The 16,770-nt window shown below is 41.3% G+C and overlaps 1 protein-coding gene across 2 annotated transcripts in view; it reads right to left on the reverse strand.

Moving 5' to 3' along the window:
* Positions 1–15,391, reverse strand: part of Spata9 (spermatogenesis associated 9) — a 31,838-nt gene extending 16,447 nt beyond the window's left edge. Inside the window, exons 1-3 of one of the 2 annotated variants that reach the window (XM_021180746.2) lie at positions 15,264–15,391; positions 15,016–15,104; positions 6,104–6,331 (exon numbers count right to left, since the gene is read on the reverse strand). In XM_021180746.2, coding sequence (XP_021036405.1) covers positions 6,104–6,331; positions 15,016–15,104; positions 15,264–15,324 — 378 coding nt within the window. In that variant the 5' untranslated portion in view covers positions 15,325–15,391. The remainder of the gene's footprint in view (positions 1–6,103; positions 6,332–15,015; positions 15,105–15,263) is intronic. The other variant, XM_021180747.2, reaches the window with a different exon arrangement.
* Between the last annotated feature and the right edge of the window lie 1,379 nt (positions 15,392–16,770).

Below are 16,770 nucleotides of genomic sequence, written 5' to 3' on the forward strand. Positions count from 1 at the left end.
CCAAGATAATGCCCTCCTCTCCCTTTTGCTGTGCAGACACATTCCAGAGTAATGGATACACCACCCCCTTAGAGGAGAAGCTGAGTAGGCATTTCAGTGTCTCTGAAAAAGCCTCTGTTTATTCATTTCAAAGTTCTTCTCTCCTGATACAATATTAAATATGTACAATTAACAAAGAACCCTTATTGTATCAGCTCGTAGAAAGAATCAAAAGTAGGAACATTTGATTAGCTAGACATTGCTCAGAATACAATCTGTCCTGGATTGGCCCTAATGCTATTTATGTTAATTTGGTTCCCAAAATCACATGGGAACCTGCTTGTCTGCCTGTAAGATGCTCAGGGTCCCTGCCCCTGGTTGGCTTTGATTGGTGAAATAAAGTTTCCAGTGGCCAATGGCTGGGCAGAAAGAGAGACAGTAGCAGAGATGAAATACAGATTTTAGTTTGAAATAATTCAGGAATATCAGAGGAGAGAGTGTGTTGACCATGGGGAGGTTTGGAAGTGGTCCAGCCATTGAATTGCTTAGGAGATCTTAAAAATAAGGCTGTGTATGTGTGTGTGTGTGTGTGTGTGTGTGTGTCTACAAAAGGAAAATGTGATGGCTTAAAAGTAATGTAATATTTCAGATCCATTGCAGCTTTGATTCTGTAGAAAAATGACAAAAGAAATGGCAACCTAATTTGTAAGAAATACTTGAGAAATATCTCAAAAGACATTTTACAACTCTATAAAAACTATGCTTTGGGGACTGGAGTGCTTAGCTGTTAAATGCACTTGTTGCTCTTCCAAAGGACCTGGGTTCTATTCCCAGAACCTATATGGAGACTTACAGTTGTCTGTATAACTCCAGTTCCAGAGTATCTGATGCCCTCTTCTGGCCTTCATGGGCGCTGGGCATTCATGTGACACACAGACATTACATACAGGCAAAACATCCTTAGATAACATAAAAATAATTTTTAAGCCTATGGATTTGACAAAAGTCAGAGAAAGAATGGCAAGGCAAAGCATTAGCTTTCAAAGGACATTTCAGAAGGAACTAATATTCAAATATTCTTTCAATGTTATAACGATAAGGAACAAGGCTTGGAGTTAAAAAAAATTCATTGTTTAGCAAATGTAAATATTTTCTAAAATATTCTTACATATCAAGTATTGCAAAGAAATCTTTTATAAATTCTGTTCTTGGGTGATGAATAATTGAAGTATTTGATTTTTTTCAAAAGTAAATCTTTAATTAATTAAAGATAGACTCCAACGTAATGAAACGTTTGTTGATTCTGGCATCCATTCTGTCTGAGGACCTGCTCTTCTCACTATACTTTCAGGCCATATGGTCTCCATAGGCCTCTGACTCCAGCTCTGAAGAGAAAGCAGGGAACCTGTCTTAGGCCATCTGATGTAGTCCACTTCCCTGGTTTAAAGGCAAGCACTGAGATGTATGCCAGCCTCTACCAGTGAACCTGAGGAACACTGGCTCCAGGATTTGATTTTCTGGCATAATTACTTGAGCCTAGAAGGATGAAGACCCCCTTCCCAAAGCAGTTACAGGTCATGTTGGATAATCTAGGAGTGCAATGAATGTAGAGGAAAGAATGAAGATATGCAAAGGAAGAGAGGTAGGCATTGCTTTAGTATCTATGCAGCTATGTCTGGGTGGTTTGTATAAGCTAACTGTCTTAGTCAGGATTTCTATTCCTGCACAAACATCATGACCAAGAAGCAAGTCGGGGAGGAAAGGGTTTATTCAGCTTACACTTCCATATTGCTGTTCATCACCAAAGGAAGTCAGGACTGGAACTCGAGCAGGTCAGAAAGCAGGAGCTGATGCAGAAGGCCATGGAGGGATGTTCTTTACTGGCTTGCCTCCTCTGGCTTGCTCAGCCTACTCTCTTATACAACCCAAGACTATCAGCCCAGGGATGGTCCCACCCACAAGGGGCCTTTCCCCCTTGATCACTAATTGAGAAAATGCCTTACAGTTGGATCTCATGGAGGCATTTCCTCAACTGAAGCTCCTTTCTCTGTGATAACTCCAGCTGTGTCAAGTTGACACAAAAATAGCCAGTACACTAACACTTTCTCTTTTTGTTTAACCCATTTTGAGCATGATTTTCTCTCCTTTCAGCCAAAGTGTTCAAACTGATACAACCAGGGTTGAGATGCTGGCTCTTTAAGACACTGAGTCTTCCTACAGAACAAGTCCAGATGCTTTGAATAACATCCAGATTGAAGTATCCAAAGTACTGTGTCATAAAATTTTTAAAATATTCAGGCCTGAAAACATTTTAACAAAAAAATCACAGAAGCTACATGAAGCCATGAAGGAAAAATATAATTAGAAATAAACATAAATTATAGTGGGTACACCTGAGAAAGTTTATAGCTGAATATACTCAACTGCCATACCAAAGGCTATTTTGAAAACGTAACAATATTCTGTGAGTAAGGTGCAAAATACAACCAAATTGAAAATTCACTACAGCTTCCAGTTTCCATCTCTGCTTGTAGCAGATCCTCTGCCACAGGGCTCTATACCCAAATAGCACCAGGAGGGAGCAAGACTCCCAGAAGGTGGACAGGACTGTGAGTGCAGGTTGGACCACCACTGCTGCTCAGAGGAACCCAAACAGAGCCCTCAGGATAAAGGAACTGAGGGCCAGCCTAAAACGGGAATCTTCTGGTCTCCATCAGCACCTAAAGCTGATCCTGTGCCACAGATCTACATATACAAATACCACCAGGAGAGGGATGGTCTCCTACGGGTGCCTACACACCTGCAAGCACAGGTAAGTCCACCACTTCTCTTCACATTTCTGGCCCAAGAGTGACACTTAAAGGGCCATCAGGAAACAGAAACCCTACAGAGACAAAGTTTGGAGCTGAGACAAAAGGATGGACCATCTAAAGATTGCCATACCCAGGGATCAATCCCATAATTAGCCTCCAAACGATGACACCATTGCATACACTAGCAAGCGTTTGCTGAAACGACCCTGATATAGCTGTCTCTTGTGAGACTAGGCCGGGGCCTAGCAAACACATAAGTGGAAGCTCACAGTCAGCTATTCGATGGATCACAGGGCCCCCAATGGAGGAGCTAGAGAAAGTATCCAAGGAGCTAAAGAGAACTGCAACCCTGCAGGTGCAACAACATTATGAACTAGCCAGTACCCCAGAGCTCTTGACTCTAGCTGCATAGTATCAAAAGATGGCCTAGTCGGCCATCACTGGAAAGAGAGGCCCATTGGACACGCAAACTTTATATGCCCCAGTACAGGGGAATGCCAGGGCCAAAAAGTGGGAATGGGTGGGTAGGGGAGTGGGGGGAGGGTATGGGGGACTTTTGGGCTAGCATTAGAACAACAAAAAAAAAGGAAACAGAAACCCTAAGAGAACAGAGATACCACCCCAGGCTACTATACCCAGCAAAACTCTCACTTAGAATAGATGGAGAAACCAACATATTCCATGACAAAACCAAATTTACACAATATCTTTCTACAAATCCAGTCCTACAAAGTATAATAGATGGAAAGCACCAACACAAGGAGGGAAACTACATCCTAGGAAAAGCAAGAAATCTTTCAACAAACCCAATAGAGGATAATCACACAAACATAAAAATAACATCAATAATAACAGGGAGCAACAATCACTATTCCTTAATATCTCTTAACATCAATGGACTCAATTCCCCAATAAAAAGGCATAGACTAACATACTGGATACGTAAACATGACCTAGCATTTTGCTGCATACAGGAAATGCACCTCAGTGTCAAAGACAGACACTACCTCAGAGTAAAGGTCTGGAAAACAATTTTCCAAGCAAATGGTCCCAAGAAAGGAGCTGAAGTAGCCATTCTAATATTGGATAAAATCGACTTTAACCAAAAGTCATCAAAAAAGATAAGGAAGGACACTTCATACTCATCAACGGAAAAATCTACCAAGAAGGACTCTCAATTCTGAACATCTATGCTTCAAATGCAAGGGTATCCAGAATTCTCAGTTGAGGAATACTGAATGGCTGAGAAGCACCTAAAGAAATGTTCAACATCCTTAGTCATCAGGGAAATGCAAATCAAAACAACCCTGAGATTTTACCTCACACCAGTCAGAATGGCTAAGATCAAAAATTCAGGTGACAGCAGATGCTGGCAAGGATGTGGAGAAAGAAAACATACCTTCACTGCTGGTGGGACTGAAAGCTGGTACAACCACTCTAGAAATCAGTTTGGCGGTTCCAGAAAATTCGAAATAGCTATACCACTCTTGGGCATATACCCAGAAGATGCTCCAACATGTAATAAGAACATATACCCCACTATGTTCATAGCAGCCTTATTTATAATATCCAGAAGCTGGAAAGAACCCAGATGTCCCTCAACAGAGAAATGGATACAGAAAATGTGGTACATTTTAAACAATGGGGTACGGCCCAGCTATTAAAAACAATGAATTTATGAAATTCTTGGACAAGTTGATGGATCTGGAGGATATCATCCTGAGTGAGGTAACCCAATCACAAAAGAACACACATGGTATGCACTCACTGATATTGGATATTAGCCCAGAAGCTAAGAATACCCAAGATACAATTCACAAAGCACATGAAACTCAAGAAGAAGGAAGACCAAAGTGTGGATACTTCAGTCCTTCTCAGAAGGGGGAACAAATATCTCATGGTAAGAGTTACAGAGACAAAGTATGGAGCAGAGACTGAAGGAATGACCATCTAGAGACTGCCCCACCTGGGGATCCATCCCATATACAACCACCAAACCCAGACACTATTGTGGATGCCAACAAGTGCTTGCTGACAGGAGCCTGATATAGCTGTCTCCTGAGAGGCTATGCCAGTGCCTGACAAATACAGAGGTGGATGCTCACAGTCATCCATTGGACAGAGCACAGGGTCCCCAATGGAGGAGTCAGAAAAAGGACCCAAGGAGTTGAAGGGATTTGCAGCCCCATAGGAGGAATACAATATGAACCAACCGGTACACCCAGTGCCCCCAGTTGGCACCACCAACCAAAGAGTACACATGGAGGAACCCATGACTCCAGCTGCATATGTAGCAGAGGATGGCCTTGTCAGTCATCAACGGGAGGAGAGACCCCTGGTCTTGTGCAGGCTCTATGCCCCAGTGTGAGGAAATGCCATGGCCAGGAAGCAGGAGTGGGTGGGTTAGTGAGCAGGGGGAGGGGGATGGGACAGGGCGCTTTTGGAGGGAACAGGAAACAGAATAACATTTGAAATGTCAACGAAGAAAATATCTAATAAAAAAACCAAGAAAAATGTAAAAAACAAAATTCACTATAGAATCTCTTAGGTTTGACACCAGTAGTCAGTGCTTATACTTACTTTGAACTGTTTGAAAGGGACAGGTTTATATGACTCAAGTAAATTATAAGGTATAAAAAGTCCACATCATTTTCCCCTTCGGATTCCAACAAGAAACTGTCCTATATTCTGTTCACTTATCCCACTTTATCCTTTTCAAATGAAGGAACCCCAATCCAGCACAGTTTTATTTTTAAATTAAAGTTTTAATATGCTATTTATTCTTTCACAATTCTGTCCAAAATCATGCACTTTGATCATAATCCCCTATTTTTCTGTCTTATCCCTTCCCCTTGATCATTGACACCTTTCTCCCAACAAATCCCCTCCCACATTCATACCTTTCATGGGGAAGAGTGGCCCATTACCTTCAACTGGGGTACTCGAATGAGCATAGGTTTGGGGCAATTTACCTGTGTGTTTCCTACTCATGAAAAAGCCCTCGCCCTTCTCTAGGAGCTATTCATTGTCTATAGCCTTATGAGCCCTTCCCAGTGGGTGAGGGAGTATCCGTGGGCTTAGCCCTGTAGAAGCAGCACTGCTGCTGTGAGTGCGTGTCTTGTCCAGAAGATGGGGTTTCACTGCATTTCTTCCGGTCTTCTGTCCTGACCCCATGATGTTTCCTGAGCCTTGAAATGGGTGATATAGATATTTAGGACTGAGCCTCCTATGGTCACTTATTTCCAACACTCGGGTCAGTTATGAGTCCTTGGCACGGTTCCTCTGCGCGTGCAGATGTAGCCCGGGCTTACCTGTACGCTGTGCAGGGGTTGACTTGCCACATTCACTTCTCTCAGCAGCCGGTGAGAGATGCTCCTCAGTTCTAGGAGTCTGTATGCCAGCCGCGGCTGCAGAAGCTTGGCCACTGACTTGGAGGAGCTGGATATGTGGTTTAACCCTTGAATGAGCGTCCCACGGTTGATCTTGGCTAAGGCGAGGGCCATTCTGACCTTGGATGTTTTCTGCACTGGATCTGTTTTCTGAAAAAAAAAAAGAAAATCTTTGAAAAGAATATGATATATGATTCTTTGACACATTATTAGAATCTGCATGTAAGAGAAACTGAGTATACAATTACATTGTACATCTACAGCCTCACATCCACTCAGTCCAACAACTACACATCATTACCCATAATTAAAGCTATGTATAAACACATTCATTTTTCCTTACAATAAAAATATTAAGAATTGAATAAACCAAAAGATGGAACATTTTCATTTTCTTTTTTGGATTTATGTTGTTGTTGTTTGTTTTTTGAAACAGGGTCTCAGTATGTCGTCCTTGATGACATTAAATTTCCTATGTAGACCAGGTTGGCCTCAAACTCATAGAGATATGCCCGTCACTGCCTGCCTTGGGTGCTGGGATTAAAGGAATGTGCTACCACTGTGCCTGCGTGGTGGGGGTGTGTGCATGGTGTTTTTACACTGATGTTAGAAGCTGCTGTAAAAATTTCTCACACCTTCTTTGCCTCCTTTCTTCCCAGTACTTGGGGTTGAACCTAGGGTCTTGTACACGATAAGCAGATATTTTACCCCTGAGCTGTGTCTTAGCTCTCTCTCTCTCTCTCTCTCTGTTTACTCTTACTTTGACACAAGATCTCATAAGTTGTGCAAGTTGCATGTGAACTCATGCTGTGACCCATTCAGACCTTGGACTTTGCAATCCTCCTGCCTTAGCCTCCTGTTTACCTGGGACTATAGTCCTACGCTTCCGGGCTCCACTGTAAACAATAATTCTTATCCAAGGATTACTCAATATCCTAAATATTCAAGCAATAGTACTTATTGTAAATGCTACAAATGTTTTTACAAGTTTACTTTAAAGTGTTTTAGTTATAAACTAGAACATATATAATATGTAGAAAGGATTTAAAGGAAATGAAAATGCCTTACAGACAGATCTATTTTGTGGGTCTAAGAAAATCCTATATGTCAAAACTTCAGAAATTCTAGTAATTTCTAACAAACCTGTAGTAGCATTATCAAAGCATATAACATGTTGTTTCTTCTGTGTTCTACCCAGTAGTTAACTACAAAGAAACTGCACAGAGTGTGGTTAGGCTGCATCCAGGCAACAGACAAGCAGTTGTATCATTAATCCAAGCAAATTGGTGTCATCTGGCCATAAGTTAGGAAATACCAGTTAAGCATTGGCTACAAAGTCTGCAATATTTTGATAAACCTAAATATACACAAACAAAATATCTGATAAATTGAATTGTTGTGTCATGTCTGCCTAAGAGCTAACATGTTGCATATTTACTTTAAAAAGAAATATACATCATGTGATTTCAGTATTTTTCTTACTGTTCAGAATTTCTGGCCCATTCCTGAGGATGTATTTTTGCCCTGTTTTTGGTGGTCTGATGTGGTTTGTTTTGTTAACTTTTTTGAAAAGTCCCATAGACGGATGGTCTTAGTCTCCAAGGCAACAGCTAAAGAAACTAGTGCCATTTAGACACTAGTGGGCTTGGTCCGTGGGCTGACCAAACTGCTAACCTCCCAAGCCTTGTAGAGAAAGCAACCACAAAGCAGAGTGAGCAAACCAGCACAAAGGCACAGTCACATGACACCATTTTCTTCCTGGCTGTGGTGGAAGGCCAGCCAGGAAAGCCTCACAGCCTGTCTTGTTGACGCTCTGATGTCTGCTGGTTCATTTCCCTTGTGCAGTGCTGTACCCACCCTTCTCTACTTTTCCTCTGCAGGGACTTGGCACTAACTTTGTCTTACTTGTGATTACAGTTTACCTATGGTCTCTCTCACTGTGATTATTATTAAGAGTAGTCAGCCACATTGACAGGACAAACAGGCATGGGGCATGAAGTTTCACCTTACAAACTTGGTCTCCTTTTCAAGTGATGAGTGTTTAGAGACTCTACCATGTTGGCAGTTGTGAAATGGTTATCGTCTACAGATCCCTCTTCTAGTGTTTTAAGTGTCTCTATGGGATCTTTTATTTTCTTCTGATTCTTCTGAGACACAGTCTTGCTTTCTAAGAAAATCTGGTCTCATACGCATTATATGGCCCTGACCAGATCCTCTTTCCCTGCCCCTGTGTACTAGCATGCATTATCACACCTCCACTTCTTCACTAGACCATGGCTTGCAGCCAATGATTGTCCCCATCTGTTTCTTTTAAGCAAATTGATTTATTCTACCAGACAAATCAATCAGTCTAACTCCCCTTCTACATTTTCTTTCTTGCTTTTTGTCTTTATATAAAAGCAAGGTTAATTATCATTGATAATTTGGTCATGTCAAAGTTCATGTAGGGCTCACACAATTAACGTTGATCAAAACATGACATTTGTTGAAAACAGTATTATTTCATGCTAGCCTGCATTGCAATAATGGCATATTTAGCTGCTGTGGGTTGAATATGCTTGGTCTAGGGAATGGCACTCCCAGAATGTATGGCCTTATTGGAATCGGTGTGGCCTTGTTGGAGGAAGTTTATCATTTTGGTGGTGGGCTTTGAACCTCTCCTCCTAGCCATGTGGGAGCCAGTTTTTCTCCTGCCTGCTGTCTTATAAATGACAACATTTAATTGGGGCTGGCTTACACGTTCAGAGGTTCAGTCTATTATCATCAAGGTAGGAGCATGGCAGCATCCAGGCATCATGGTGCAGGAGGAGCTGAGAGTTCTCCATCCTCATCTGATGGCTTCCAGACAGCCAGGATGAGGTTCTTAAAGCCCACATGTACAAAGCCACGCATAATCAAAAAAGGCCACACCTACTTGACAGGGCCACACCTAATAGTGCCACTCCTGGGCTGAGCAAATACAAACCATCACATTCCACGCCTTTGCCCCCATAGGCTTGTTCAAACACATGAGTCTATGGGGGCCATATCTACCGTAGCATAATAAGAAAAGTACATTTAGTCCAACTTCCAAAGTCCCCATAGTCTATATCAGTATCAACATTGTTAAAAGTCCAAAGTTCAAAGTATCTTCTGAGATTCATTCAATCACTTAACTGTAATCCCCGAATCAAGACAGGAAACCAGCTGGATAAACTCCAAACTCTGCATCTCCATGTCTGGTGTCAAAGCAGTTTTCAGATCTCCAACTCCTTTTTCATCTTTGTTAACTGTCACAAACTTCTTTTCCTGGGCTGGTTCCACTCACTGTTAGCAGCCTTCCTCAGTAGATAGCCTATGACTTTGGCATCTTGAACATCTTGATGTCTCCAAGGCAGCTTCAAGGTTACAGCTTCTTGTTCCAAAGTCTGGGATCCACACAGGCTCTCCTGGGCTTCTCCAATGGGCTGACCTCATTTCTCCAGCTCTGCCCTCTATAGTACTCTAAGCTCAGGTTGGTCCACTCCACTATTGCTGCTGTTCTTGGTGATCAGCTCATGGTACTGGCATCTCCAATAAACTTCTGCTGTAACTAGGCTTCACCAATAGCCTCTCATAGGCTCTCTTTATGGTGCCAAGCCTCAAATCCTTTGCATGACCCCTTCCATTCTGGCTGTAAACTACAACTGAGGCTGTACCTTTACCAGTGGCCTTCCATGGCCTCTCACAGTGCCAAGTCTAAGCTGATCTTCATGACCCCTTCAATGCCTTCAAAACCAGTACCAACTGGGTGACTCTTACACATTACCAAGTACAGCTGCAGCACGAGTTACAACCTTGGCTATCTCTGGAACACAGCTTCTTTGTGCTCTCAGAAAACACTTCCCAGAAGATTTCACCTCAGTGATGCTGGTCTCTTCTTAATCACCACTAATTTCTTAGCTCCAGCTAACAAGTATTGTCCCAGTGTTCCCTTTTATTTTTCACTCTAAAGCCAGAGCCACATTTTCAAAGCTACCCAGTTCTTCTGCTTCCTGTCCTAGAACATGATCTCCTTTATTATCTTTCCAGCTTTCTGTTTTCCAAGTCCCTCACTGCCTAAATTTGGCAGTCCTGGAACTTGATCTGTAGATTGACCTTGAACTCAGAGGTCTTCATGTCTGTCTCATGGGATTAAAGGTATGTACCACCACACCTGGATTTAAGATTTTCTTCACCTTGAACTTGCTCTGTCCTAGGCTGGCCTGTAACTCAGAGATCTGCTTGGCTTTATCTCCTAAAATTAAAGGTGTGTACCACCATGCCTGGATCTAAATTTAGCTGGGTAGGATCTTGCTCCAAAATCCCATTCCCTTAATCTGCTATCTCCTAGAACACAAGATTAGGCTCCATTTCACTTCCTGGTACCCCTTTAATACTCGAACCATATATTTTATATTTTTTTTCTTTCTCAGCTTGCCATGCTTCTTTAAAATGATCTTCATTAGACTTAACCAGAGAACAAAGTCTATGATGGGTTTTTCTGAGACTTCTTCTGTCAATGCAATTGATCTGAGTCTCTTCACCTTAGCCTCAGGCAGATTCTTCATACAGGGCATAAAGGAGCTACATACAGTCTTCACCAAATTACCACAAAGACAGTCTCTAGGCCACATATTGAAATCACTTTCAGTAACAATGTCTTCCATATTCCTAATAGGATAGCCATTAAGCCCAATTTAAAGCACTCCACTGCTTTCCAAATCCAAAGTCCCCAAATCCACATTCTTCCAAACAAAAGCATTGTCAGGGCTATCAAAGCAATACCATGGTACCAACTTCTGTTTTAGTTAGGATTTTACTGCTCTAAACAGACACCATTACCAAAGCAAGTCTTATAAATGACAACATTTAATTGGGGCCGTCTTACACGTTCAGTCCATTATCATCAAGATGGGAGCGTGGCAGCATCCAAGCAGGCATGGTGAGGAGGAGCTGAGTTCAACATCTTCGTCTGAAGGCTGCTAGCACAATACTGGCTTCCAGAGAGCTAGGGGAGTTTCTTAAAGCCCACACCCACAATGCCACACGTACTCCAAAAAGGCCACACTTACACAAACAGGGCCACACCATCTAATAGTACCACTCTCTGGGCTGAGCAAGTACAAACCATCACAGTCAGAATCACATCTTACTTTGGCGCAATTGCTATTGAGCTCTGTGGGAAAGCAAAGTGGGCACATGCCCTGTGGAGATGGCACCTTTCATGCTCTGGCTTGACCGTCTTCCCTCCCTTTCCCTTTTCATCATCTGTTAAACTTAGTCAAGACTGTTTTGTGAAAGTTGAACTTGTTCTTGTCAAATCCAGACAAAAGCTGAGCTAGGAGATCAGGAAGGGTTACTACTGAAGTATGTGCTTTCAAAAGGAAAGCACACCTAAAGGCTCAGGGGAGGTCTCTTTTTGTTCTACACACAGCCTGTGCTTTGTACATATCACACGTATGAGTGGGTTTGTGTCACTAAGTTAGCAAAGAAAATGGTGAAAAAAGAACCATAGATTTCAAGATGGGCAAAAGCTGTCATTTTGTTCTCCCATAAATGGCCTTAGTCTCATAAGTCAATAAATTAGGTGCTAGAAACAGGACATAGAGCTGCCTTTAGGGAGTTGGCAGCTATATATCTGAATGGAAATCACTGTGACAATAATGCCATCAGAAGACAAAGATGAAAGGGGATATAAAGAAATGGAATCCTGTTCCCCTATCTGGGCTATCTTGTCTGGCCTCTGTATGAGAGTATGCTCCTAGTCCTGTGGTGACGTAATGTGCCAGGGTAGGCTGATACCCAGGGGAGAGATCCTCATCTTAGAGGAAAAGGGCTATTGGAGGAGGGATATCTGAGCAGGGCATTGGAAGGATTGGGGGCTGTGATCAGGATCTAAAGTGAATTAAGAAACTAATAAAAAAATGCAAATTTTTTGGTTGAACAAAGTCTCAGTGCCTCTAGTTTTAGCAAGAGAGGAAGCACATTTTGGGAAAGTAGCAGGGCACTTTTAGCATGTCTCTAGCTCAGAGGACTCCCCTTGAGGCTTTTTCAATAATTATTGCAACTACTATCCACATTAAAGCATTTACATCCTAGGTCTACAGTGGACACCTGTCCATCTCTTCTCTTACAACTTCAGAGTATGGCCAAGAAAAGTTTCCAGTGTGTCAAAATACTTTATACCAAATCCAGGGGAATGCAAAGAGGGGAGGTAACTAGACGGAACTCACACAATATGTACTCACTGATAAGTGGATATTAGCCCAGAAACTTAGGATACCCAAGATATAAGATACAATTTGCTAAACACATGAAACTCAAGAAGAATGAAAACCAAAGTGTGGACACTTTGCCCCTTCTTAGAATTGGGAACAAAACACCCAGGGAAGGAGTTACAGAGACAAAGTTTGGAGCTGTGACGAAAGGATGGACCATCTAGAGCCTGCCATATCTGGGGATCCATCCCATAATCAGCTTTCAAACGCTGACACCATTGCATACACTAGCAAGATTTTGCTGAAAGGACCCAGATATAGCTGTTTCTTGTGAGACTATGCTGGGGCCTAGCAAACACAGAAGTGGATGCTCACAGTCAGCTATTGGATGGATCACAGGGCCCCCAATGGAGGAGCTAGAGAAAGTACCCAAGGAGCTAAAGGGATCTGCAACCCTATAGGTGGAACAACATTATGAACTAACCAGTACCCCAGAGCTCTTGACTCTAGCTGCATATGTATCAAAAGATGGCCTAGTCGGCCATCACTGGAAAGAGAGGCCCATTGGACTTGCAAACTTTATATGCCTCAGTACAGGGGAATGCCAGGGCCAAAAAGTGGGAGTGGGTGGATAGGGGAGTCGGGGGAAGGGTATGGGGGACTTTTGGGATAGCATTGGAAATGTAAATGAGGAAAATACCTAGATTCTAAACTAAAGATCTGGAACTACTAAATTTGGTTTGCCCCCTGAGTCTTCAAGCCTTAGTTTGTCCTGGTCAGCTACCCAACACCAGTATACTGCCCAACTACAGCTTACTTGGGAACCCACACTTCATCATAATCTTTTTCTCCCAAATGAAGAAGGCTTATTTTCTTTGTTAGTCTACATTCAGATCAACAAGCTAAGTAGCTCCAATTGACAGCTCAACTGCATGAATTAAACACAACATTTTATATCCCTTGAACCAAATTCAACTTAAATAATTTTATTATATTCTATCTCTCTGTTCTTCACATAGTTACCTATCCTACTTAATAGAATGACTATTCCTCCTGACAGTCAAGAAATCCAGACTCTTCCTTGACTCCTGCATAGCCTGTCATCATACAATGTCAACTTTATGATATATTGAATATACAACCAGTCTTATATTCCCAATATTCTTGGCAACAATTTATAACAGAATCTTACTAGAAACTTTGCCACTATTAAGAAAAAAATATCACTAGAAATATAACTTGTTTCTTTTGTGTGTGTTTGTGTATGTGTGTGACAAATGCACATATCTGTGTTCGTGTATGCATGGAGAGGCCAAAGGATGGTTTCCTGTGTCTTCTATCATTCTCTTTTGAGGCAGGTCTGTCACTGAACCTTATTCTTTCAGCTAGGCTGACTAGCTAGTGAGATCCCAGGATCCACCCGTCTTTACTCGCAATGCTGGGTTTACAGGCACGCACAGACATACTTGGATTTTATGTGAGTGCTGGAGATTCAAACTCTTGCTGGCACAGCAAGTGATCTGACCCATTAAACTCTCTCTCTCTAGCCCTAAGAATTATTTTCCCTGTAAAACTTGTATGTCATTTCCATCCTCAAAATCATCTGACATGTTTGTGTTATAATTAAGAGAAAGATTAGCCTCTTTTGTTGCATGACATCCAAGATCTTTATATTCTGGGTCCAGGTTAAATTATCTTATTTACCATTACAACTTTACCATTACAACTCCGTCTTCATTACATTAAATTCACTGACAAGGAACTATGTTCTTTTTTACTGTCTCTATATCCTTTTCTTCCAGTCCCAAGTGATATAGAGGGGGTAATTTAGTAAATATTCAACATTTTATCTCCAGAAATGGCTAAGACAGATCCAACACCTTTCCTAATGAAATGCACAGACTTTGTGATTACCATGTTGTTCAGAGTGCTTTTGGTATGTTTGTTTAAACTTTGTGGTTTGGACTAAACACTTGACATTGATTGTCACAAGTCTGGCTTTTACAGTGCTATATAAAGCTTATTTTACTTCAAAGGAGATACTTAGAATAATTAGGTTAGAAAAGATACTGCTGTTTCTTTTTTTATAAGCATCTTCAAAATTCTCTCTGCTCCCAATTTCTGTAGTTTATCTTTTTCAAATCCTTTTTGGAACAGAGACTTTAAAATTACAGGGTATGTATAGTTTGTGTAAATTGGTAGATATTTGTACTTTCTTTTCACATTAGCACACACACTGTTACTTTTCAGTATTAATCTGTTATATGTTTGTATTCAGTTAATTACATTAGATTTTTACATTAGATTTTAGTATTTCTATTTTACAATTTTGCATTAAGTAAATATTAAGTAAGCTACATTGTCAGTTTCTGATTGAAAGACCTCCAGAATTTTAATCTAATGACAAAATGATCAAATTTAATTGTAATTAATATATCTCACTCACTTCCTGGTCTATCACTAGGACTTTTCCCAGGAAATAAAATTTGAAATTGGTTTTTCTGTGGACAAATTAGTATTTTTTTAACTTTACTTACTTATCTCCATATTAATGATTTGTATTATACAAATAATAACGTATTTTTTTCTTTTTCTTAAGCTCATAAATCATATTACCTGGTTAGACTGTGATAATCTTAAAATGGTAGGGAGATCATCTTTAAACTCATCAATAAGGTCCATGATTGCCTTCTGGAGCCCCTCAACTAAGAAAAGAAGAAATTAGAAAAAACATCCTGTGACAGTTGCAGGAATATGGAACACTGGCCCTCCTCCCAGGGAACAGGGAACACAGAGAAACCAGTGGGATTTCTTTCCAGTTGTGCCCATGCCCATAGTCCCAGTTACAGTAGGATCAGCCATACGTCTTCCAGAGAAGTTCTTCACCACCTGTCCACAGATCCACCCAATAGGTCTGACTTCCATGATGAGCTGTAAGTTGGTTCCACACGTTTAGTGAGTTGTAGGCCTGGGATAGATGTCCTCCACTCAGACCAGCAAGAACAGAACCTGTTGGTTCACTGGTTCACTGCTGGGGTTCTTTATTACTACACAATGGAACCTCTGAGAACTTGGTACAGAACCTTCTGAAATAACTGTATTGGTGGGAGGAAAAATGTGCTTGGAGGCAAGAGCAGATGAGTGAGGAACCTGAAAACTAGATCACATTAGGAAGCTCTATATTACAGATTGGGTTTTGTCCTAAACTTTGTCCTAAAGGAGCTCCAGGCCCCTTCCCTAGGTTTCTCACTGTCAAACTGGGGTTCTAGCCTCTGAAACTATCACAAAGGTCAGCTCCAACCCCTCAATATGACCCTTCCCAGATTAGGCTAATATTAGGTGAAAAGCCTGAACAGGAAAAACCACCTGCTCAGGAATTGAAATTCCACCAATCCCCACTCTGAAAAAAAAAAAAAAAATCTCTGCTCTAGAAAGCTCTGCCCCTTAAGATTCCCTATATAAAGGTTGTGTCTCCTCAGTTCCCTGCTGTCTGCTCCAAGTGTAAGGGTCCAAAATTCACTGAAGAAAGACCCCAGATTCAGATAATATATAAAAACAAAGAACACTTATTCTGCAGAAACAACTAGCATCATTTCAGAATGGTGATGCAGACAAAGATATTTAAGCCTCTTTCTAACAGAACTGCTTAGCTGCTTCTAAGATAACAGACTTCTAAAATCTAGAGCACATCCCAAGAGGTTATAAAAAACATTAATCAAAGGTCATAATGAAGATATACACCAAAGGTGAAAAGTCAGAAAATGAAATATTGACTGAGTTATCTAAATAAAACTTCAAGGACAGCTTAGTTATGGCTTTTAACTTTCCATGAACCTGTAAGCTAGTAACAAATGATGAATGTTCAGTCAGATAATTACTCCTAGTGTATATGCATGTAGACATTCTCTGTTATAAACCTCTTATTCAATCAATGGCCTGAATTTGTATGCAAACTTGTAGTGAACTTTTTACCATGTGATCACACACTTGGAAAGTCATACAATTGCTGAGAACAAAGGGCAGAGACAGGCCTCACTTCCCTAGAGCCTGCTGCTGTTTTACTATAAGATGCTAAACTGGAGACTTGCAGCTTCTTGCCTCAGAGCAACCCAGACAGGCAGATCAGCTGTGGAAGCAAAGCACCTTACACTCAGGATGGACAGCAAATGGTTTATGGCCTAGTTTCTGAGTGGAGACAAAATGGGATAAAAAGGACTCTTCACCAGGAGTAAAGACAGCCACCCCTGGATTTATCCCTCTATATCCTAGACTCTTCTAATATTTAACCCTCCTAATACTTAATATTTATGAGTTTTGCTGCCTGAGGTGACTCTCATGGGAAGCCAAGGAACAATGAAGAAGTGAAGTGGT

Source organism: Mus caroli, unplaced genomic scaffold (assembly GCF_978045245.1).
Source record: "Mus caroli unplaced genomic scaffold, Mus_caroli_1 scaffold_15, whole genome shotgun sequence".
Taxonomy (NCBI): domain Eukaryota; kingdom Metazoa; phylum Chordata; class Mammalia; order Rodentia; family Muridae; genus Mus; species Mus caroli.